Source organism: Zalophus californianus, chromosome 15 (assembly GCF_009762305.2).
Source record: "Zalophus californianus isolate mZalCal1 chromosome 15, mZalCal1.pri.v2, whole genome shotgun sequence".
NCBI classification, from domain to species: Eukaryota; Metazoa; Chordata; class Mammalia; order Carnivora; family Otariidae; genus Zalophus; species Zalophus californianus.
Genome location: NC_045609.1, coordinates 68,506,134 through 68,531,272, shown reverse-complemented (window position 1 = coordinate 68,531,272; position 25,139 = coordinate 68,506,134). Strand labels below are relative to the sequence as shown.

At 36.6% G+C, this 25,139-nt stretch overlaps 1 protein-coding gene across 6 annotated transcripts in view; it reads right to left on the bottom strand.

Annotated features, from left to right (window-relative positions):
- Nucleotides 1-25,139, bottom strand: part of ADD3 (adducin 3) — a 127,857-nt gene that overhangs the window by 30,428 nt on the left and 72,290 nt on the right. For 4 of the 6 annotated variants that reach the window (XM_027594035.2, XM_027594044.2, XM_027594028.2 and 1 more), the window contains one exon: nt 1,916-2,138. In XM_027594035.2, coding sequence (XP_027449836.1) covers nt 1,916-2,110 — 195 coding nt within the window. In that variant the 5' untranslated portion in view covers nt 2,111-2,138. Of the gene's footprint in view, nt 1-1,915; nt 2,139-23,958; nt 23,980-25,139 lie in introns of those variants that run through there. The other 2 variants (XM_027594053.2, XM_027594070.2) reach the window with 2 other exon arrangements.

Below are 25,139 nucleotides of genomic sequence, written 5' to 3'. Positions count from 1 at the left end.
CACTAGCAAAGATCTAGGGAAAAGATGATCAATCCACAATTCTTTTCAATCTTCTCTGTTCCTATCTGGGCTGAAAATTACCTCTCGCTATGTGAATATGGAAATGACAATCGGTATGTCTGGCTTTTCCCGTAATTTCATTTAGTTCTCTAAGGCATAGGTGAAATTGATACTTCTAGCCAATTTACAAACGAAAATACATAGGTATAAAAAAAATCAGAACATCTACTCAAAGTTATGCTGTCTTTATTTAATGGAGAAATTAAAACGAAAGCCCTGGCAAGGAAATGCTGCTTAGTACTTTTTCCTTTTAAACGTTATAGTTAAAACTGAATGGTCCTTTTTGGAACATTTCTAAAAGAAATCTCAGTATTTAACAACTTTTAACAAAATCTGAATTTCATCTCATTCCCTGTTACTTTATACTACATGTTACTGTAATCATTTGGCAAATAAGTTAATTCTTAAAAGTGGGGTGTGTTTCTTTAGAAGAGGGAATATATCTATTTTAATCCAAATAATTAATGTGCCTTTCAAGTATTTATAAACACAGAGAGTTTAGGTTTGCATAAAAGAAGGCACTGAACATTTACTCCCTCATGATGAATCCTCTGGTTAATCTCCTTTCCATTGGGAAAGGATTTCTTTACGGGTTTATTTAAAGGATAGGTTTAAAGTTAAGCTATACTTAAATTCTTCAAAGCTTGCACTGCTTTTATAACTTGTACTTGCTTTTATCTAGGTCACTGGTATAGCTGAATTACTCACGGTGGAATTCCCCTTTGGCTTTGGGCTCAACCTCTGTGATTAAATTCACAAGGGCACAACAAAAATGATTTACCAGGGCCACCTTAGGCAGTTCTATGCCTTGGTGCTTATTTTATTTATTTATTTATTTATTTATGATTTTATTTATTTATTTTGACAGAGAGAAAGCGAGAGAGGGAACACAAGCAGGGGGAGTGGGAGAGGGAGAAGCAGGCTTCCCACTAAGCAGCAAGCCTGACGTGGGGCTCCATCCTAGGACCCTGGGATCATGACCTGAGCTGAAGGCAGAGGCTTAACGACTGAGCCACCCAGGCGCCCCTGTCTTGGTGCTTATTTTAGTACTGAAGATGAAAATCTAATATAATCCCAACATGGGCATCACGTGTATATGTTTGCTGAACTCTACCTTATAGGGGTCCATGTTCTTCATTATGCATAAAGTTATTAATTCATTTTGCATCTTAAATCAAGCTATTCTCTCATTTTCCATCACTGATATATGACATTTGCAATTCCACTAAGGGTTTGTAAGAAAACTAACAAATCACTTAAATATGATTTACAAAGTCTGTATATTACTGTGCAGACAGAATTTTCAGCTTAAGTTTATAATCCACTTTTAATTTAGTTAGTTTGGTACGTATGCATATATGTGTGCCTGCATTAGGTGTACGTAACATTAGGCTGCCAAATCAAAGACCACCTCAAAAACCTTAAGTCTTCCTATGCTGCTCTGTGTGTCAAGGTACACAAAGAAAGAAGAAAATATGTGCATGGGATGTATCTAATTCACTTCTTGGTTCGCAACAATTCAGTCATTCCTTTCTTTTCTACACAGATACTCACTCTGAACTGGGTATCCTAGCTCGGCTGATCTTTTGAACTCCTCTAATGAAGTATTACACTCAGAAATCACACAAAGAAAATTTACACCACCAAGACAATAGTAGTTTGTTATTAAAGCTTTGCAAATTAAATATATAAATTAGGTGTTCATTTTACCTCTGAAAGATTGGGGGCAACTAGCAGTCACTCTTCCTGCACCCCCCTTCTAATGTGAGCATACTTTAAGATACCTCCTACCTCACTCTGTATCAAGGTTTCCAGAGAGAAGAAAGATTATAGCCTTCTAATTATTTCAACTCACAGGACTTTGCAGGATCTGAGTAACTCGTTTCCTCTGCTCCATCATATTGAAGTCTTGTCGTAGATCAGGAGACATGTTTCTTTCCCTAATATATTCTGGGTCATTTTCATTGATGCGGTCAAAATACCTCTCTTTGTGAGGCATGCTGGGAGGAGGAGGAGTAGTGACCACACCTTGGCTGGCATCTGAACTCATGCTTCAAGTCAGCGACTCCCCTTGTTATCTGCATTAATAAACACAAACGAGGACATTCATGATAAGTATTAAATTAGATTTTATGGAGGTCAAGCAGAGTTTTTTTTTTTTTTACCCAGAAAGTACCAGTGGCAACTTTCTTTAGAAAGTAGCTTCTCAAAAAATATTAGAACAATTTTTTATTAAGGTAAATTCTCTTAAAGTGCTAAATTGGAAACTGATATTTTCAGAGGTAATGAAAACTCTTCAATTCAATTATAATAATGTCATCAACTACTAACTGAATCTTTAGGAGCAACAATCAAAATCTCTGAAAGTAAAACCTCACATCTAAAATGGCAAAATTTCCACAATTAGTGAGTATTGTCACTAGAGCTTCTCTTTATGTTAGACCAAACTTTGGCCATATTTAATGACCCTACATTTTATAGAGAATGTAATTTACTAACATATGAGAGAAACACAGTTTTTTAAGTCTAAAAATTTTCCTTTAAGTTTTTCCAATGATTCAACTTCCTAGGAGGAATTACTAAGGTTGCCAGACTACAGCAGATAGTGCTTCAAATTCAAGAAACAGTAAAAAGCTATTGAAACCATGTGAACAGCTGAGTCACTTAATTATCATGATAATCACACTTCTCTAGACAGATTCAGGAAGAAGGTGGTAAAGGCCACTTTCTTCTTAGGGATCTGATCTGATAAAAACCAGAGATATCTGGTCTCATCTTTAAAACACAGTTAACAACCAGTGAGATTACTGTATTTGTCTCTAATAACATTTTTCTCTGATAGAATTCATCTCTACAGCTGCCCTGGTGCAACTTAGACCAAGCAAACAGTAAGATTAAAAATTCTTGCATTAGATGACATGATGCCGTATAAAGAAAACCCTAAAGACTCCACCAAAAAACTACCAGAACTGATAAATGAATTCAGTAAGGTCACAGGATACAAAAATTAATGTACAGAAATCTGTTGCATTCCTATACACTAATAATAAAACAGCAGAAAATTAAGAAAACAATCCCATTTACAACCGCACCAAAAATAAAATGCCTAGGAATAAACTTAATGAAAGAGGGGAAAGACCTCCAAAAACTATAATACTGATGAAAGAAATTGAAGACAACACAAAGAAATGGAAAGACATTCCATGCTCACAGATTGGAAGAACAAATATTGTTAAAATGCGCATACTACCTAGATTTAATGCAATCTCTATCAAAACACCAACAGCATTTCTCACAGAACTAGAACAATCTTAAAATTTATATGGAACCACAAAAGACCCTGAATAGCCAAAGCAATGTTGAAAAAGAAAAACAAAACTGGAGGTATCACAATTCCAGACTTCAAGTTATACTACAAAACTGTAATAATAAAAACAGTTTGATAATGGCACAAAAACTGACACTTAGATCAATGGAAGAGAATAGAAAGCTCAGAAATAAACCTGCAATTATACGGTCAATTAATCTTTAACAAAGAAGGCAAGAATATGCTAGCTACTGAACTTTATATACATTAGTTTATTTACTTCTCTTAATCCCATGAGGTAGGTGTTATCTCCATCTTACAAATCAGGAAATAAAATCATTGAGAAGTAACTTGTCCCAGGCCAAAGAGCTAGCAAGTGGTGGACCGGGGATTTAAATCTAGTCCGTAGCTCTCTAGGTCAGTGGTCTTCATCACAACCCAGACCCAGAGGTAAGCTAGTACTTCTTTTCAAATGCCAATTCCAGCTACTCAGTAGCACTGATTATTTTTTGTTTTTGAGACTGGTAAAACCTTTCCAAACAAACAAGCAAGCAAACGAAAGAAAAGTACCAGAATTGCCATGGTTTGGAAGGGAGTCATGCATCTTCACTATACTGCTTCCCAAGGAGGGTTATTTTAAGAGAATAAAGTGGTAGATTATTTTAAGGGAATAAAGTTTTTCTTAATCCTGAACAACTAAACTAAGCATACATATTTCTGCTTCTAGAGGATATGGAAACAATTCAGTTCCAGGGTTCCTTCTCTTTAAAATTAACCAACCCGGGCGCCTGGGTGGCTCAGTCGTTAAGTGTCTGCCTTCGGCTCAGGTCATGATCCCAGGGTCCTGGGATCGAGTCCCACATCGGGCTCCCTGCTCGGCGGGAAGCCTGCTTCTCCCTCTCCCATGCTCCCTGCTTGTGTTCCCTCTCTCGCTGTCTCTCTGTTAAAAAATTAATTAAAAATCTTTAAAAAAAAATAAAAAGTAAATAAAATTAACCGACCCTTTTTTTAAATTCAAGTATAATTAACATGCAGTGTTATATTAGTTTCAGGTATACAATATGATTCAATACATTTCTCAGTGCTCCTCTTAATCACCTTTCTCAGTGCTCCTCTTAATCACCTTTATCTATTCAACCCCCCTCCCCTCCTCTCTGGCTATTACTAGTTTGTTCTCTATTTAAGGATCTGTTTTTTTGTTTGTTTCTTAAATTCCACATATGAGTGAAAATAAATGGTATTTCTCTTTTCCTGACTCAGTTCACTTTGCCTTATACCCTTTAGGTCCATCCATGCTGCTGCAAATGACAATATTTCATTTTTTTAATGGCTGAGTAATATTCCATGTGTGTGGGGGGGTGTGCGCACGTACATGTGTATGTGCACATACACATCCATCTTCTTTATCATCTATTGATGGACACTTGGATTGCTTCCATATTTTGCCTATTGTAAATAATGCTGCAATAAACACAGGGGTGTATATAGCTTTCTGAATTATTGCTTTTGTTTTCTTTGAGTAAATTCCCAATAGTGGAATTACTGGATCATATGATAATTCTATTTTTAATTTTTTTGAGGAACCTCCATACTGTTTTCCACAGTGGATACACCAGTTTGCATTCCCACCAACAGTGCATGAGGGTTCCTTTTTCTCCACATCCTTGCCAACACTTGCTACATCTTGTGTGTTTGATTTTAGCTATTCTGACAGGTGTAAAGTGACATCTCATTGTAGTTTTAACAACCAATCCTATTTTTCATGTTACATATATACAGTCATGCTTTCTAGTACTTCAAAGCAACATAAACCAGTGCAAATCAGTATGAACTCCCATTAGTGGGAAAAATATTCATCTTCTAAGAGGATTCTTTGAATTGAAAATAATGCAGGAAAACAGATTTTTTTTTTTTTTTTTACAAAGTAAAGTTATAAAACTTACTGTCAACACCATGGGTTTTACTCTGGCCATACAGATTAGAAACAAGATATCAGGCATAAGCAAAAATTCTAGTTTAAAAAATCTTATCCAAATTATTTATGAAATAACCACCCAACATGTATGTTTATAAAGAAATTTAGGTTCAAGGCACAAACAGATGAAATACTCCAGAACGATGGCTTTCAAACTTTTTTTTTTTTTTAAAGATTTTATTTATTTATTTGAGAGAGAGAGAATGAGAGAGAGCACGAGAGGGAAGAGGGTCAGAGGGAGAAGCAGACTCCCTGCTGAGCAGGGAGCCCGATGTGGGACTCGATCCCAGGACTCCAGGATCATGACCTGAGCTGAAGGCAGTCGCTTAACCAACTGAGCCACCCAGGCGCCCGGCTTTCAAACTCTTTAAAAATGGCAATCCACAATAAGAAATACATTTTATAAGTGTAATCACATACATGAGATAATACAACTGAAATAAGGTCATGGTACTTTCCCTTACTATGTGGTACATTCTGATATTTCCTATTTTAATCTTTTTCATTAAAAAAAAATACTGGTCAAAGAGATTCTTGGTCTACTAATGGGTTGTGACCCACAGTTTGACAAACACTATTGTAGAAACTCTAAGTTATAGTCAGATGGAAAACAGAAAGGAAAAGAGGTGTGTTTGTATATGAGATGGGGGAGAAGAGACTGAATATATGCTAGAGATGGAAGGGAACTGGAAATGCTTCCTTGAGATTTTTAAAAAAATGTTTATGGCAGACTATAGCAGTTAGATCCTAGTGATTTGGGGGATAATTACATTTTCCTCCATTTGGGCAGTTAATGCCATCTGTACTACTCAATGTCCATTTGTTTTCCATTTTTTCTTGAGTCTTATCTATTTCTATTTCAATTTTCCAGATCTCTTTGCTTATGTTTGTAGTTCCCACAGGCAGGGGACTCCATAAGTGGTAGATGAATTGAATTAGTTTACTATCTCACAATTCCTCCCAAATCAATCTGGTTTGTATTAGTCCTAGGCTGGGAATGGTAAAAAACAATCTTATGAAAAGTTATTAAAAAAACTCCCAAGAATTAAGTCTGGAAAGACTTTAACAGCTTCTTCTAGAATAGAAGCAAAAAGATGGTTGTACTTTCAAGTCCCAGGACTATTGTTCCATACTTAAAACAAAAACCAAAGATATGCCAAGACTTCAAAGCAGCATATTTGCTTACAACAACAACAGCAACAACAACAAATGCTGGTTTATTAAGTTAGGGTTTTTCTTAATGAAATTTACTGTAAAATTATGAGGGTATTTAAAGTTTTAGAAAACAATTTGGACCCTGCACAAACTGTAACAAGCCACAACTTTAGATTGACCGGTGAAGTTTAATTCATTTTAAATTCTAAAAAGCATAGGGATGCTGGGTGGCTCAGTCGGTTAAGCGTCTGCCTTCGGCTGAGGTCATGATCCCAGGGTCCTGGGATCTAGTCCCGTATTGGGGTCCTTGCTCAGTGGGGAGCCTGCTTCTCTCTCTGCCTGCCACTCCCCCTGCTTGTGTTCTCCCTCTCACAAATAAATAAAATCTTTAAAAAGAAGAAAAGAAAAAAGTTTAAAGGCATGAACTACTTTCAACTGCAAGCCAAGATTTTATATACAACTGACATGGAAATCAACAGACTTGGATAAATGGAACTAGGCATAGAGAAAAGTAAAGAAAAAAACCCCAAACAACGGGCAATGAGGAGCACCAAGTAATACAGATAACACTTTGTAAGTGCCGCAATGGAAGAAGATTTAACTGTCCCACAAGCACTAGGGTCTTATTGTTATAATGGATATGGATTCTATTGAGAGTTCTCTTGGAATATTTCAGACTAGATTCAAGGATCACATTTTACAGATGAGAGGAAACTACACTCAGAGGTGTTGAGTGCTTTTTCTAAAGCCACCATGTGCAAGTATCAGATATTGCTATTAAATCATACTAATGACATGTATTAGTACCATCATGTCATTCACAGATTGCCCCATGGTCAAAATTTACTCTTCCAATGAAATATATGAAAAAACCCCAGGGCTATCACATACATTTTATGCAGGAATTTTATAAATATCACTGACTGTGAGGAATAAGCTATAAAGAAGGGCTACAAATTTTAGTTCATGTAAACAGACTTAATTGTATGACTGTCCCTCTAGCATGCACAGAAAAGTAGATAAACAAATTAGGTTTTTCATTGGTAATCTGCTTCACTTAAATACACAAGGAACACATTTAAGTAACTGGACTTCTAAAGATTAAGAAGTATTCACTAACATATTACCACTAAGTCAAGGAAGTGTCTTTCATTTAATTCTTTGAAGCAAAAATTAAGAGACTATCTGGTCCAAATCTCTTATCTTCCAGATTAGATAACTAATGGAAGAAGTCTTCATAAAGAGACGAGCCCAAGACCATATACCAAGCAAGCATCATCGGGGTGATCTAGGTTCTCCTAGTCCAGGGCTCTTTCCATGACACAATATTGCTTCCTCATAAATTGCCACCCTATATACTTGGTCTTTTCTATCAGTACTTAGGAAGCCAGATATAAAGATGCATAAAGACAAGGAGTACTAGGAGCTGGGCTGATCAAGAAGCTTCATGAGGCAGGAAAAGATGAATGGTACCATAAAATATCATGGAACATTCAACGCAATTTTGAGTTCCAGACAAAAATGAATGAAACGCAGAGTAAAGCCCCTTAAACTGGATCAAATCCGTCTGAAGAAACTGCCAAACGGGCAATGATCAGTACTTTGGAAGTTCTGTTAACCCAAATGACTACAATGTCTTAATTAGAGGTTATCAAAATGACACTGACTACGCCCTGGGTAACAGTAAATTTTGTTCAAATTTACACTCTTACCCCTAGAGTTAATTTAGCATCATTTTGAAAGAGTTGAGGGTCTCTGACTATTTATAATGAAATAAATTAATCTTCAGAAAAAGATTATGTTGGTAGTATCTCCACTTCATAGATAAGAAAACTGAGGTTTAATAATTTGCCTCAGGAAGACACAAAGAAATGGAAAAACCTTCCATGCTCATGGATTGGAAGAACAAATACTGTGAAGATGTCAATGCTACCTAGAGCAATCTACACATTTAAGGCAATCCCTATCAAAATACCATCTACTTTTTTCAAAGAAATGGAACAAATAATCCTAAAATTTGTATGGAACCAGAAAAGACCCCGAATAGCCAGAGGAATGTTGAAAAAGCAAAGCAAAGCTGGTGGCATCACAATTCCGGACTTCAAGCTCTATTAAAAAGCTGTCATCATCAAGACAGTATGGTACTGGCACAAAAACAGACACATGGATCAATGGGACAGAATCGACAGCCCAGAAATGGACCCTCAACTCTGTGGTCAACTAATCTTTGACAAAGCAGGAAGACAGTCTCTTCAACAAATGGTGTTGGGAAAATTGGACATCCACATGCAGAAGAATGAAACTGGACCATTTCCTTACACCACACACAAAAATAGACTCCAAATGGTTGAAAGACCTAAACGTGAGACAGGAGTCCATCAAAATCCTAAAGGAGAACACAGGTAGCAACCTCTTCGACCTCTGCCACAGCAACTTCTTCCTAGAAACATTGCCAAAGGCAAGGGAAGCAAGGGCAAAGATGAACTATTGGGACTTCAACAAGATAAAAAGCTTTGCACAGCAAAAGAAACAGTCAACAAAACCAAAAGACAACCGACAGAATGGGAGAAGATATTTGCAAATGACATATCAGATAAAGGGCTAGTATCCAAAATCTGTAAAGAACTTATCAAACTCAACACCCAAAGAACAAATGATCCAATCAAGAAATGGGCAGAAGACATGAACAGACATTTTTCCAAAGAAGACATCCAAATGGCCAACAGACACATGAAAAAGTGCTCAACATCGCTCAGCATCAGGGAAATCCAAATCAAAACCTCAATGAGATACCACCTCACACCAGTCAGAATGGCTAAAATTAACAAGTCAGGAAATGACAGATGTTGGCGGGGATGCGGAGAAAGGGGAACCCTCCTACGCTGTTGGTGGGAATGCAAGCTGGTGCAACCACTCTGGAAAACAGTATGGAGGTTCCTCAAACAGTTGAAAATAGAGCTACCATACAATCCAGCAATTGCACTACTGGGTATTTACCCCAAAGATACAAATGTAGGGATCCGAAGGGGTACGTGCACCCCAATGTTTATAACAGCAATGTCCACAATAGCCAAACTATGGAAAGAGCCAAGATGTCCATCGACAGATGAATGGATAAAGAAGATGTGGTGTACATACATAAAATGGAATATTATGCAGCCATCAAAAGGAACAAAATCTTGCCATTTGCAATGACATGGATGGAACTGGAGGGTATTATGCTGAGCGAAATAAGTCAATCAGAGAAAGACATGTATCATATGATCTCACTGATATGAGGAATTCTTAATCTCAGGAAACAAACTGAGGGTTGCTGGAGTGGTGGGGGCTGGGAGGGATGGGGTGGCTGGGTGATAGACATTGGGGAGCGTATGTGCTATGGTGAGCGCTGTGAATTGTGTAAGACTGTTGAATCACAGACCTGTACCTCTGAAACAAATAATACATTATAAATTAAAAAAAAAAAAAAAAAGAAGATAGCAGGAAGGGAAAAATGAAGGGGGGGAAATCGGAGAGGGAGACGAACCATGAGAGACTATGGACTCTGAGAAACAAACTTAGGTTTCTAGAGGGGAGGGGCGTGGGGGGATGGGTATTAAAGAGGGCATGTGCTGAATGGAGCACTGGGTGTTACATGCAAACAATAAATAATGGAACACTACATCAAAAACTAATGATGTACTGTATGGTGATTAACATAATAAAATAAAATAAAAAGTAAAAAAAAAATTTACCTCAGATTACCAAATGTTCTTCACCAAATGTGGAATTATTCATAGTTACAGATCTCAATAGGTATGAAAGAATTGACTGCAAGACAGAATGGCTCAAAGACTGCCATTTTCTAGAAGTATATACACCTATCACAACCTTGATTACAGCCTTTTTTTATTGTGGTGCCTGGAAATACATTACAGGATCACAATATTTACTACCAAAACAGAAATGGTAAGTGTTCTGAAAGTAGTGAGATTAAAAAGTCTCGTGTGACTATCAAATTGGTATAAAAGTAGAAACTTAACTCTCTCTGGCCTAGTGCCAGAATCTTTTCAAATGACTTCTGTTGAGTATATCTTTAAAGTAAAACTATAAATTCTAAACTTCTATATAAAAGTCAGGAAACAATGAATCTACAGTTGATTAGTAAAAGATACTATTAATCTGAGCCTTAGCCTTAAAATCGAAACTTAAAGTCAAGGAAAAAAACAACAAATAACAACAAACTGGTAATGGTAACACCACCTCATCATGTTGCTAAATGTCCTGTGCTTAATGGAATTTGACAGCTGGCTCAGTAGTCCTTAAAAACAAAAACAAAAACAAAAATAAAAACAGATAAAAGAAAACGGTCATTTGGAGGGCATACTTATGAGAATGTTTTGGTTTCAAACTTTGTTTTATGAAGAAAACTAGGGGCGCCTGGGTGGCTCAGTGGGTTAAGCGTCTGCCTTTGGCTCAGGTCTCCTGGACCCAGCCCCGCATCGGGCTCCTTACTCAGTAGGGAGCCTGCTTCTCCCTCTCCCTCTGCTGCTCCCCCTGCTTGTGCTCTGTCAAATAAATAAATAAAATCTTAAAAAAAAAAAAAGAAAAATAATACACGGCTAATTAAGATAAATTATTTTAGCAAACATGAAAAATACATCCTGTGCTTGTACAACTGGAATTTAGTAGTTATATTTTAAATAATGTATATTATGATTACATCTAAGTGCAGAGCAGTAAGTACAAAAATTTTGAACAGGTGTTTGCTAGGTCAAAATTCAGCAGGGTGAGCCAAAGACTACAAGTATTCATTCAACTGCTGGATAGCAGGATGAAAACATAGGAATAATCAAATGTTTTTCTCATTAAGGTACCAATACTTGATGAAGGATATTTCATTGATCAACATCACCTGTTGCAAGGAACAGTGTGCTGGATTCCTGTATTTGAAGAGGACGGATTTGGGGAGAAGAAGGACAGTTACTTGCTTAGGCATTGGCAGGAGTGTAAATAAATACCATTTACTGGTAACTTGAAAAGAAACCTTTCGTTATAAATAGATCAAATTTACAAAATATAATGGCCACGCAAGAGGCAGAGTTACAAACTTGAAAATATGTATAAAAAGTTCAAGAAAATGAAGTGTATTTTCTTGAAGTCCAAACTCAATCATTATCTAGATTTAGCTCAAATTGTTCCCAACATGAATCATCTGGAAAAATATGAAACTGATTTTTAAATAAATATACAGCCTTATAAAATGGTCAGTAAAACAATCAACCACAGAGAGGCAATCCCCCAAGTATCTCGCAGAATCCAAAACAGATGGCGTTGGTGTCTTTACCCTCTTTTCTACAACAAAATTTAATGTATGTTCTGTATATATTCCCTCAGTATTCATTTGTCTTCAACATGGAGCTTTTGGAAATGATTGGGAAAAAACAAAAGGAGGATTTTTTTCTTCTAGGACAAAGTTGACAGAGACTAGTGGATTGATTACTTGAATGTGCCTCAGACATTTAGTTTCTGTTACTGAGTCCCCTGGTATCAGTGAAATTTTTAAAACTGAGATCCAGGAAAATCTCCAGAGCTTGACAGCTCATGATAAATGAGAGGTTTTAAAAAGTGGAATCACTGGAGATTGTGATTTTTAAAAAAAGATTCATTGCTCTCAATTTCTGGAGATAACCTTAAATCTTTGACTCTTGATTATATGGTAGTCCTTCTGGGCAAAAAGGTTTTTGTTTCTGTTTTTAAGAAACACTAAAGTCTTTATATGTGCAGCACTGAGCTTGAAAAATTTAAAGGCCTTGCTTTTGACATTTTCTTGAGAACAATGTTTGAGGTCAAATTCACTCTTACCTAATACTGTACATCTATCTAGAAACCTCAGGAAACTTTCCAAAATGAATATGAGAATATAATATAGAAAACTTAACTCCCCCAAATTCCAATCTTATGTCTACTTATTTCTCAAGTATTCTGAAGAAATTCTAGTTCCTCACTCTGAAGAAATGCAAACACTACAAAGCTCATTATTAAAAATGAGATGAGTTTGCAAAATTAAACAATCACCTAAAAGTCTAGTCTAGAAAACGGATTTGTTACTGCGGATGATATACTTCTAATGGTTCATTCCTAACGGGGTCACTGTGACCAATGAGAAACAGGAGGGGGCCTGGAAGGGCATGCATACGCGCATGCACACACACACATAAGGCAGAGCTCTTTATTGTAAAAATTGAAGGAAAAAAAATATAAAGAACATAGGGTATCAGTAAGTCCCAAGAGTTCATTCTGATCTATTATTTCAGGTATTCCAGCTAAGGAATTTTGGCTTTTATGGTTATAAAGATGTAAAATACAGCTGCAAAAGCCAATCCAAAAGCTGTAGGTAACTCAATACATTGTCACTGCAAGGAAGTCTGATTTGAAGGAGTTCCCACCTTCAGATTTTGGCTAGTAAGGAGGATTTCAAGATCATCACAACCCCATCTGTTTTCTTTCTATGGAAAGTTTAACAGTGAGCCACGAAAATGAAATTTATTAAGCATAGGTAACAGTACTTGAAAATCACTTTGAAAAATACTTGGTCAGAACCTGCCATTTTAGAAATGTGATCACTGTTTTAAGTGGCAGTCCATGAAAAGAGATGTTCATCAACCTCAGAAATCTGCTTTTTGTACAAAAACTTTTTGTGAAACATTTTTCAAATGAATCATCCTTTACATCTAGAGTTCAATTTTACGTACTGTACTGGGTTGAATAATGTCTCCCCAAATTCATGTCATGACTTCAGAATGTGACCTTATTTGAAAATAGGGCCTTAATTTGTAATCAAGTTAAGATGAAGTCAGATTGGATTAGGAAAGGCCCTAATAAACCCAATGACTAGTGTCTTTATAAAAGCGAGAGAGATGTGGACACACACCCCCCATGAAGAAACACAGGGGGGAAAAAAGCTATGTGATGATGAAAGCAGAGATAAAAGTGATGCTGCTGCAAGCCAGGGAATGCCAAGGACTCCTGGTACCAAAAGCTAGGAGAGGCATAAAGCAGGTTTCCCCTCAGAGCCCCCAAAAGAAATCAACCATGCTGACACCCTGATTTTGGACTTGTGGACTCAAGAGAATAAGAGAATAAATTTCTGCTGTTTCCAGCCACTTGTTTTGTGGCACTTTTTTATGGTAGTTCTAGGAAACAAATACACACGCTGTTCCAATGGAATTTCCATCCTGATAATACTAATTTTTTATGAGCCATTTTGCCATCATAACAATGTGGATAACAATGTGGACACATAGCACATCTTTGCAGAATCAAAGTTGGCTCTTTAGAAATAACAGACATCATTGATAAGTAAGGGCAATGCAAGGTAAATACATTCCACAGTGGCATGACTTTTGCAAACTACAATTTTAGACTGAGAAACAATGTTTCCAAGAAAATCTGAAGCCAAGAAGATACAAATGTTCTTGTCACATCAGAAGCTGAACAGAAATTTCTTTGTAAAACTCCATGAAGACTCACAATGAATGCTACCCACAAATAAAAGATGCAGTGGGCTCTACTACTTCTATCATAGCTGAAACAGTGTTAAAGCAATTATCAAGCTATAAAATATTACTGATGGAATATTTTTTCATTTAACTAAGGATGGATTTAAAAGCCACCTGCTCAGGTTAGCAGGTTCTTGCCATGCATACATACATACATGCAGTATTTCTGCTCATCTCCCCACACTAGGGACCACTGAACCCTAACCTGCAGTTTCAATGTCATGCCACAGGCCCTGGATCCCTGGGATTATGAAAAACCGTAAGAAACTAGTTAAGCAGCTCAACATCAAGTTAGTCTTGCTGCTGCTTCTACTCTGTCGTCTTTCACTTGAGCAATACTTTAATTCTTAAAAATCAAACTCTGTTGGTCTCTCAGCCCCTCCACTCACTATAAAGCAGCCTAAATCCCTTTCTTGTTTCTCTGTCAGGTAACTCCAAATACTTTCAAAATAGAAACTCTATACCTGAACCTGATACGTCAGGTCTGAGTCTTAGACCCTTCCATCAGTTTCTATAGTTCCCTGAGATCACCTGACAGCTCGTACCTCGGCTTACAGGGGATTTCTGATGCCATGGAGAGTTCCCCATCTAGCCTTCTCCCAATTACCAAAATACCCTGTCCCCATGCTCTGCCCATGTGTCAGGGTTGGACACTTACTGTTGAACCTCCCTCTTACTGACAGTCCACACACCTGGGTTCTTCCCTATTGCCTGTTGCTAGGGTTCTGCTGAGGCCTCAAAGGATCTGCCTAGATTCCAAATCCTTGTCAGGCATGTTTCAGTCACTGCAACTCCATTCCTTACACCATTCTTCTTAGTAATTTAGCTTGTGTGTGTCTTCATTAAAGAAATTACATTAGAATTTTTAAAAACACATTTTTTGATGAAAATGTTTTTATGTGAAGAGAGGGATAATGGCCAATAGTCAACATTTCCTGACCATCTAATGTTGTCTTACATGGTCTTAAGAATATAGCAGGTTTTAACTCTTTTAATCCCCATAATAACTCTAGAAAGGTAGTATACCATACTCATTTTACAAAGAAATAGCACAGAGAAGTTGTTTATCCACGGTCACACAGGAGTATGTGTTAGTTGAGATATAAATTTAAGGAGACTGGCTCCAGAACCTCTGTTCTTAACCACTGTGCTATATTGTATCTCTACCTTCCACCATCCCATTCCTCTCCCTAATCCCCAGTGTTTTTAAATTTTGAGTCATTTGGAATTTATACCTGTTAAGATCCTTTGGTAAATGTTTCCAACTCCTCCCCTACCCCAGTCCCCAAATCTAAGTGAGTCACCTAAGTGAACACCATCTAAGTCCCTACCTCTAATGTGAACTCTTTGGCAAAATATGTATTTTCACAGATTAGATTTTTCTTACAATGAAGTTTACTTGAACATGAAAACATGTTGTACAGGGTCTGACACTCAGGGATTATAAAGTCAATAATAAACAAGCAAAATTTCCTGGTAATTCACCAAATTTAATCTTCCACCAAGTGTAATATAAATTACAACTATAACTATAAGCTTTAAGAAGAGGTGGTGGTGGTGGCTAAGTTCTTTGGAACCTAATATCTAGATTACATATGCCCCATTATTTCATCTAGAACTGTGTTGGTCATTTATTGTCATTTAAAGAGGTTTAGGCTCTGACCAAGTATAAAGTAAGATTTAGCCTTGAAAAGTAGGCTTAGTCGATATGATTAAGAACCTTGAAAATGGGGCGCCTGGGTGGCTCAGTTGGTTCAGCGACTGCCTTCGGCTCAGGTCATGATCCTGGAGACCTGGAATCGAGTCCCGCATCGGGCTCCCTGCTCAGCAGGGAGTCTGCTTCTCCCTCTGACCCTCCCCCTTCTCATGCTCTCTCTCTATCTCATTCTCTCTCTCAAATAAATAAATAAAATCTTAAAAAAAAAAGAACCTTGAAAATGTATGCATACATTTTAATTTTTTAGGACAATTAATTCATATAAGAGAAAAGAGATTGGGATCCTTTTCTGACACGGAGACACTGAGGAGACTGGAGAGAATAGAATAGAGACAACAATTGAAGTCTCTAAACCACAGCTGGAACCTGAAGTCTTACTAAAAAGAAAATCCGAAAGAAGACCTAAAAAGTCTAATGTCAAAATCAGGGAAAAAGAGAAAGCATTAAACTAATTCATCATTTAATTTATGAAAATTTAACAAAGACATCAGAAGTGCAGATTTTTAAAGGATGAAGAATACCTTTATAAGGATAACAGAGAGACAAAACATTTATAAACCCAAATAACAACTGTCCCAAGAAATATATACTGCCCTTCCCTAATATTAATTAGAACCAAAATAATAGCATCTTTAGAACTTATGTTCTATTAAGCTCTAATACCTTTAAGATATTATTACAGCTAATCCTACCCCCTCAATTCTCCATATGAAGAAAGAGGTCCCAAAAAGAATGTGACTTCTCAAGCGTCCCTCAATTTATTTTGAGACTTTTCACATTACTAGAATAGCATATGATACATAGAAACTAGATCATATGATCTGTCAATGTAAGAAAAGATTTAAAATAGAAACTGCATTTAAAAATTCAAGATTGTGGCAAGAAACTAATTTCAGAAGCTACTATGCATTAAATGTTACCTTTCATGAAAAAGAAAAGTCACCTAATGTCTTAAGCTCCAATTCCTTGATTTTAAGTAGTTTTTAAGTAGCATTCAGGGTTAACAACATACAAAACAGATTTTTTTTGTGTATTTTCATAAGAATTTAGAACCATTTAATCACTTTTTAAAATAATGAGAATGCTGCTCTTTCAAGCTTTAATGGTAATTCACTAGAGAGAATAAACTTTATGACTCAGCTTTTTGTACCCACTCACATGCCTGAAGGGTCCACTTAAATTGCTTGTTATATTTTAAATTCAGGCTTGGAGTAGGATTCTTGTTTTTGTCTAGTCACAAAGACTAGACTCACAGCTTAGTTCTATAGTGCCTATTTAGATGGACTTAAAGCCTACATCAAGTACTTTATTGTCAAATAAAAAGCAAACTTCATGGAGCTTAGTAACTTAAGTAGCTCTCCACAGTGTTTGTTAAATATTTTGTTTCTACATTTGATCTCTATTGTCAAGGAAGAGTTCCGTAGAGTTGCAAAGTGCCAGAAAGTGTTATTTTAAACGTCTAAAAGGTAGTATGGACACTACAACCTTTGGGGTTCATGGTTACAACTGAGAAGCACAAAGATACCTACTATATAATTTTCCAAAAAACACAATTTTCTTAGTCCCTCCCTCAAGGAGAAAAAAAAAAGCACCTTGGAGTCCTACCTTTAAAAAACACTTAGGAATCAGTCTGGGGGTTTCTAAAATTCAGGCTCTGAAAACAGGATGGAAAAGATTTCCCAAGTGTGTCCCTCATAGACTTAGAGGAAAATGATGACTCCCAAACAAAAGCCATTTCCTTGATTGATGCTTTGCTCACCTTATTTCTCATGTAATTGAGCTCTTTTCCCTCTCATCTCCAACCCTCCAAATCTTAATCCATACTTTGAAGTCTTATTCAAAAGCCAACTCCTTCCATAATGGCTTCCCCAACCTCCTCCACAAGAATTAGCCTTTCCTCCCACCAGTATTGCTCCCAAAGCACTTTTTCACAGTCTGTGTTGCCTTTAAACTATTTGAGTAGGTCTGTCTGCTCCAGTAACTGGGTCAACATCTTTTTCCTTTCTTTACTGTCCACTTAACAGTTATGCAATAAGGGTTTATTAAACTAAGTGAGGTAAGCAGGGCTACTGAATCATAATATCCCATTCTCTACTTGACTTAGAATAAACTAGGGCAGATAATTTAGAGCAACCCTTGAAAACTGGGCTAATCATGGTTTGTTCAGAATGGCCAGGTACCCAAGATGGTTGAGGTAATGAATTTCACCTGCATATAAAATAAATGTCTTAAGCTGACTGAAAAGTAATCACAAAAAGAGTGAAGGTATAAAAAGAGCAATTTTAAAAAAATCTATACTTACTCCTGGGTTTTGAAACGAGGTACAAGTTGTGGTACAAAAATGTCATTTTAAAATATAAAAAAAAAAAAATCCTATTGATCCTATCAATCTAGCAACCACTAATTCAGCTGTTAGGTAAAGTCTATAAAGAAATATAAGACACACAGGGCGCCTGGGTGGCTCAGTCATTGGGCGTTTGCCTTCGGCTCGGGTCATGATCCCAGGGTCCTGGGATCGAGCCCCGCGTCGGGCTCCCCGCTCTGCGGGAAGCCTGCTTCTCCCTCTCCCACTCCCCCTGCTTGTGTTCCCTCTCTGGCTGTCTTTCTGTCAAATAAATAAAATCTTAAAAAAAAAAAAAAAGAAATATAAGACACAGGTCTAGTTTCTGCCTTTAAGGACTTCTCAGTTCTATCACAGAAGAACTAAGACATGACACATGGAAAGGTAACAAACAGTAAAAACCAGTTTATGACAACTGCCAAATGAAAGATAAAATATAAAATAACCAAGAGTTGTTGAGAATGGCTGTTAAACAGAATTTTGGGTTAAGATAGTAAAGGAAGATTGAAATCAAAGGTAAGTTCTGATGTGCTTCATGTATAAAATGAGGTGATGGTTTGATCACATGGCTTCTAGGTTTACCTTCCACCTATGAAGTTTTATTATATTCTTATCACATAATTATAGTAGTGACTTGATACTGACCATACCCTCAATGGAGTTTTCTTCTTCCTAATCATTATGAAAGAAACACAGCTTTGAAAAAGTAGACAGTCCTCAAATAAGAAGTATTATAAAATTATTTTAAATATAAATATCCAAAATTGAATGTGATATATCTCATAGGAACATTTGATAGTTCCTAAAGACCCTGAGTTTGAGGCTTTTTTCTTTGTACTAGCTTCTTGGTGTAGCTTCCAGAACTCAAAACAGGCCTTTAAGTGGACATTTTTCATAGCTGAAAGATGTATTTGAAACCATTTAATTAATTCTTGTCTCTCTGCGGGAAGTGAGTAAACCTGCAAAAAGTTCATCACTGCTATCAACACATTTTTTTTCTTCTTTGTTCTTTTTAACTGTCATGACTTCTATGCCCAGCAGTTACTGATGGTCATATGTATTCTGAAGCCTGGCCAAAGTTTTTTTTTTTTAGGGTAACACTCAAAACAAAGCAAATATTGGCTTAGTTATGACACTTGTTGTTCTAATACATTAATAGCCTATTGTTCACTGTGGTTGTCTCAACAAGATAATACATTGAAAAACAGCGTTTCCTGATAGGAAGTGAATTCCCACTGTGTGTCACAGGACCCCAGCCAAAAGCTGGGCTCCAAAGAAGAAACAGCAGTCCCTTCTAGGACTGCATAATGGAGCAGAGTAATGATTAGACTTTTTCTTCTCTCTTTTACACACACACACACACACACACACACAAACACACACACTTAAAATGGCTTTCTGCTTCAGCTCAAACTATAATCTATTGGACCGATTTTGCTATCATAGGGTTGTTTTTCTTAAAATGATTGCAAATGTTTTAGACAAAGTTGTTCAACATCCTGTAGACAGCAGTATCCTGTATATTTCTAACTACAGAGAATTTCCTTAGTCGTAAATGTCACAATGGATGGGGTAACTTGACAAAGAAGATATCAGGATGTGTCATCAAGACATAGTGTGACCATTTTCAAAGGTTAGTGTCATACAAGCAATAGATTAAGTCATAATATATGAGGTACAATAATTGTAACAGGTTTTTATAGGTTAGATACATGTAAGTGGGCAAAAATTAAGGCTCAATTAGTCCAACCACAACTTTATTTTGTTTAGAATCTCATTAGTGAGAAATTGATGTCACTAGCAGATCCACACACAGAAGAGTGTGCCTCCACAGTAATTAACACTGTCCTAACAAGACATTAAAACCTTTTTAATTATTTAAAATATATCTTGTTTTTATCTATTTTCACAGACTCAAAATTTAAAGAACTTTCTCTGCCCAATTCCACTTATCAGTGAATATTAGAAAATTCTATCAATGGAAGAAATAAGAGTTGTCATTTTAATAGATTCCAGTAAGACAAGACTGTCTCTGATTTAGGTATTTCCACTGCTTAATGCGGTGCTTGGTTCCTAGATGGTCCTCAATACATTTTGCTAAACTGAACCATATGTCAAACACCTGATATGAAAATTAACACAGAATACCGGTAGTAATTATGCAGCATTGCTTCGATTAATAAATAATATCTCAGGTTTCAGAGAAGCATACTTATTCAAGGTATATAAAGTTTTCTGCCATGAAGCTAGGCTAAACCAGCATATGAATACACAGACTCCCCTACCTCCAGGCTGAGAAAGTATCTTTTTATCTTCTTGTTATTACACAAATCAAACAATGAAGTTCTTTACCATTCCGCTTTCAGGACAGCTGTCATTTGACAGAAATTCAAGAATAAAATTGTGAAACAGGCAATCCTAAACATCTTATGTGTGATGCAGCAAAAACTCCTGCTTCTGTTACTTTATAACTTTGCTGTGTAACTTGGTAACTTTGCTGGCTGGATAATAGTGTACAGTTCACCTCTAAGCTGCTTCCTCAGCACCAAATCAGACTTTACCTATGTCAAGCAATATCAATTTTAGCATTCAATGAAACAAGGAGATGGATTAGAGGACTAGAATGTGAAAACAATTTAAACAAGGAGGCTGATGCCAAGTTTCAAAGCCCTGAGGATTAGCCTTGAATGGCTGGATTCATTGAAAATTACAAGGATCCATTTTAAAAACAAACACCACCTCACTCAGAATCTTCTTCTCAAGTATTCAAGCTTGATAAAAGGATCTGCTTTTCTCTGGAATGGATTTTATACTTTTGAAGTGGACGTTTTAGAAAAGGACAGTTTATATAAAATATAACATTCAATTTCTCTTTTTTACAGTCTTACACTTTAAAATAGCTTAGCCCAAATGGTAGGTCAAATAAATTACACATCATACAATATACACAAAAGATGTTTTCAATTTAAGTAACAGAAACCTAATATAGATTGGGTTATATAGCTTAAATCAATACTTCAACAAAAATATAGGTAAATACTGCAGTTGGAAAGGGCATTAAAACTCATCTATTTTGGGGTGCCTGGGTGGCTCAGTTGTTGAGCATCTGGGATCGAGCCCTACTTTGGGCTCCCTGCTTCGTGGGAAGCCTGCTTTTCCCTCTCCCACTCTCCTCGCCTGTGTTCCTGCTCTCGCAGTCTCTCTGTCAAATAAATAAAATCTTAAAACAAAAACAAAAACGCATCTATTTTAACCTCTCATTTTATAGGTGGCAAAACTGAGGATCAAGGAGGTTAACTGACCTGCCCATAATCTTACACTCAAGTTACCAGACTTTGAACCCAATGTTATTTGATTAATCTGCTGAAAAATGACTCCTAGGGCAGTTCTTACTCACTCATGAACGGCTGGGATAGTGGGGCCTACCCTTGGTGTTCTAGCCAGAGGAGGAGAAACTGATGAGAGATTTCTCTATTTCTGCACAGCACTATTACCCCTTTTTAGCACCTGGGTTCTGGCTCCAAAATGGAGGTAGGAGAGAGGACTGATTAAGTATATCTGATAGGGGAGAAAGGGAACAATTTGGAAATAATCCAGATATCTATCAAAGGATGAATGAATAAATTATAGTACATCCATCCATACACCAAAGCACTATACAGCCATTAAAAAGAATGAGGTAGATACACAACGGTGTACATTGTAAATTTAATTTGGTTAAAAAAAAAAAGATGTGCACTCATTCATAGAAATTTTTTGGGAAAAAAGAGAAGAAACCCCCCCTAGGGAGTAGGGCTCAGGGATTAGGGCTGCAGAGACACTTTGTCATATGCCTTGTATAATGGAGCAAACAGGAGAGGATTTAAGGGCAGCTATATAGAGCTTGGTGAAAAAAAAATCTACTTTCTTTATATTACATAATTACAAGAAAAAATATGATCATGATGATGATTTTTAGAGAGGGGTGGGAGAGGGAGAGAGAGATTCTTTAGCAGCTCCATGCCCAGCGCATGAGCCCGACGTGGGGCTCCATCTCACAACCCTGGGATCAAGACCTGAGCTGAAATCAAGTCAGACACTTAACTGACTGAGCCACCCAGGTGCCCCAGATTTTTAAATAATATTTTGAATAAGAGTATTACTGGAGGTATTAACTACTGACATTCCACAAAAGTTCCATATAAAATCTATTTAGAAAATTTCCCGATTTCAATATTTAACAACAAAGTGGTTGGCAAGCTTTGTTCTGGAGCAACTATAAAAACATCTAAGAGTAAGTGTATTCTCTTAGAGTTCAAAGGGACAGTAGAGATCATCTAGCTCAGTAGACTGAAGCCAACATTTTAAAAATGAAAAAGAACAAAAGTGTTTTCTGTGCTGTAAGGGAAACTTATTTCAGAAATTAAGTGGTGTGTATGTGGTTTGTGTATTGGGTAGGGATGCAAAACAACTTGAAAATTTATTTTCTTGTTGAGGTGATGATTAGTGAATTCTACTGCTCAGAACAGAATCAAAGACTAAATTTCTAAAATTTCTGATATACATAGTTTATTTAAAGTAAAGCTTTAGTTTTTATGTCATTTATAAGAATGATTCTGGGTTAACATCTAAACATTTTTTCCCCTCAATTCCAATATATCCCCTTTAGCATTTTTAGAAGAGGCATGTGTCTTTACAAAGAGAATTAAGGTATTCTCAACTGGAAAAGTTCTTAGAGAGCTAAGCCAAATTCCCAAGTTTACAAGTGAAGAAACCAGTGTCCAATGTAATAAATAGCCTTTTGATTCTCAGCCTATTGCTTTTATCTGAAACACCAAGCTTCTACTTTTTTCTTACATCCTTGTGATATTAGAAAATGGCTAAACACAATTACTACCAAGTTTCAAAGAAGAAGCTAAAGCAAGGAAATGCTCACAAGTCTAAGTCCAAAAAGGATGACACAACGTCACCCCCGCAAGCTTTACGAAAATCTGCCATTTTCAACATTCAGTTTTGATTTCAACTGAAGCAAGTGCTTCAACTTGCTTGTACTGAATGGGTGTGTCTATCCCACAAGGGTACACAATGGACATGCAGGAGAGGAAGACAATAGTCAGTACAGAAGAGATCACAGAACACAGCCTCTCAACATGCCTACTCTGGTCAGTGCATAATTAAACACTTCACAGGCATTTAAAACACAGCTACAAATGAAACCCCAATATGTAAAGGGAAAAAAAGTCAGATCCATTTGCAAAGGGAAAATTGCTGAATGTGGACCTCACTGAATTCTCCTGTAGTTCAACTTACCGCTCACGTCACAAACTCTAGAAAGAACACAGAGGCACAGACAAGGCATGGAACAGAACTTTGGGCTGCAGCCTTCCCCAACTCTTCTGACAAATACCCAACAGCAGCAGGACAAAGCATCATTATAACAGAAATAAAGGCTCTTTAGATGCTGGCTTTTTTTAATTCAATGAACCCACTCTTACACACAAAGTTCATGCCACGATGTCTCGAAATACAGTATTGCCAGATCATGCTGTTAATGGGTCCAATAAATTCAGTGCAAAACACTACTTCAAGCATTTTTATGTTAAGTAATTAGCACATTTGGGAAACTACCAGTATTTTCCTTAAACAGTCATTGTCATTCCCCCAAACAATTAAAAACAACAGTAAACTGCTTAAGGAACAACAACAAAAAAAAGCAAGTGAACTAACAGGAAAAAATTTAGTTGAGTGATAAAGTTACAGGCTCCTTCCCAGGAAGAATCCTGCACATTACTAGCTGCTAGCACAAAACTAGCCATCTATCTTATCAATGCTTCCCCCTAAGCTGTGCGTTATCAGTTTTACAATAGACAACCCATTACTTACAAAAAAAAAATGAAGCTGCTGTACATTTAAGCTGGTTTTTGTGTGGCAATTCTGATGCAATGCTGCCCTAAAAATGAACTTTGTTTTAAACAGTGAGATATCCAACCTCGGTGCGGTTAGAGCAAGGGTGGAGCCCACTCTGGGGGAAATAACACACCCAAAGCAGACTTCAGTGACAGCAAACTGCACGTTAATACTGCCACAACATTTTTCAGGGCCTCAGAGTCAAAACTAATTGGTTAATCCTCCTCAAAGAAATGGGGGAGGGGAGGGCAGTTACTCGTGCTTTTCTGCTGTGAAATAAAATATGGACTCATTCCTTTTTTTGTGAAGAAAGTAAAGATAAAATGCAAGGTAGATCACGCAGCTCAACCAGCTGAATGTGAGGTGGAAGTGGACTACTATAAAGGAAGTCCAACCATGCCAACTTCTAAGTTTAGCAACAGCAGCTTCTGCATATCTCAAGGTGTTGGCAACATTGCTCACTCTAGAACTTAACTTTTTGGCCTATTTGGCCAAAATAGGGGATCCAATAATGAACATAAGCATTACCTACCCTTCTCTATCAATGCTCTACTTCTCCTGGTAATGCAGAAACAATAAAAGCATTTTCTTATCAACTAACTAGCAAGAGTTGCCTTAAAAAAAAAAAAAGGATTTGATTTATAAACTTGTTTTGTAGAATATTAAAATACATAAAAGGGAGAATTACTTTGATGGAAATCACTAATACACATACCAGACTTTAAAAAATTTTATAGGCACCTGCTTTTTCAAATAGTTTCATAGAGTTTTTTCAGTTTTTTCTATTTACAAATAAGATATTCTGTAAGATGTATACATACTGCCTAAAAAACTTAGTGTCTAAAATAATCAGTTATTGAAACTGTTACCAAACATCTGGTTATTGTTCAAAGTGATTTTAACCAATACTACTTCCTGTATATGCACATTCGGACACACAACCAACAGTTACTTTTAACTGAACTCCTATAACTCATGGAATAAAAAATAGGGTTTTTTTAGTAAAATACCCACGCAGGTAAAAAACATAAGCTATATAATCATTTACATTGAATTTAGAACAAAGAAAAGGCTTTGGAGAAGACCAGGAAAATATTATTTTTAATGATACATGTTGTCACATTACCCTCTGCACCAACTGCTACTTCCTCACACTG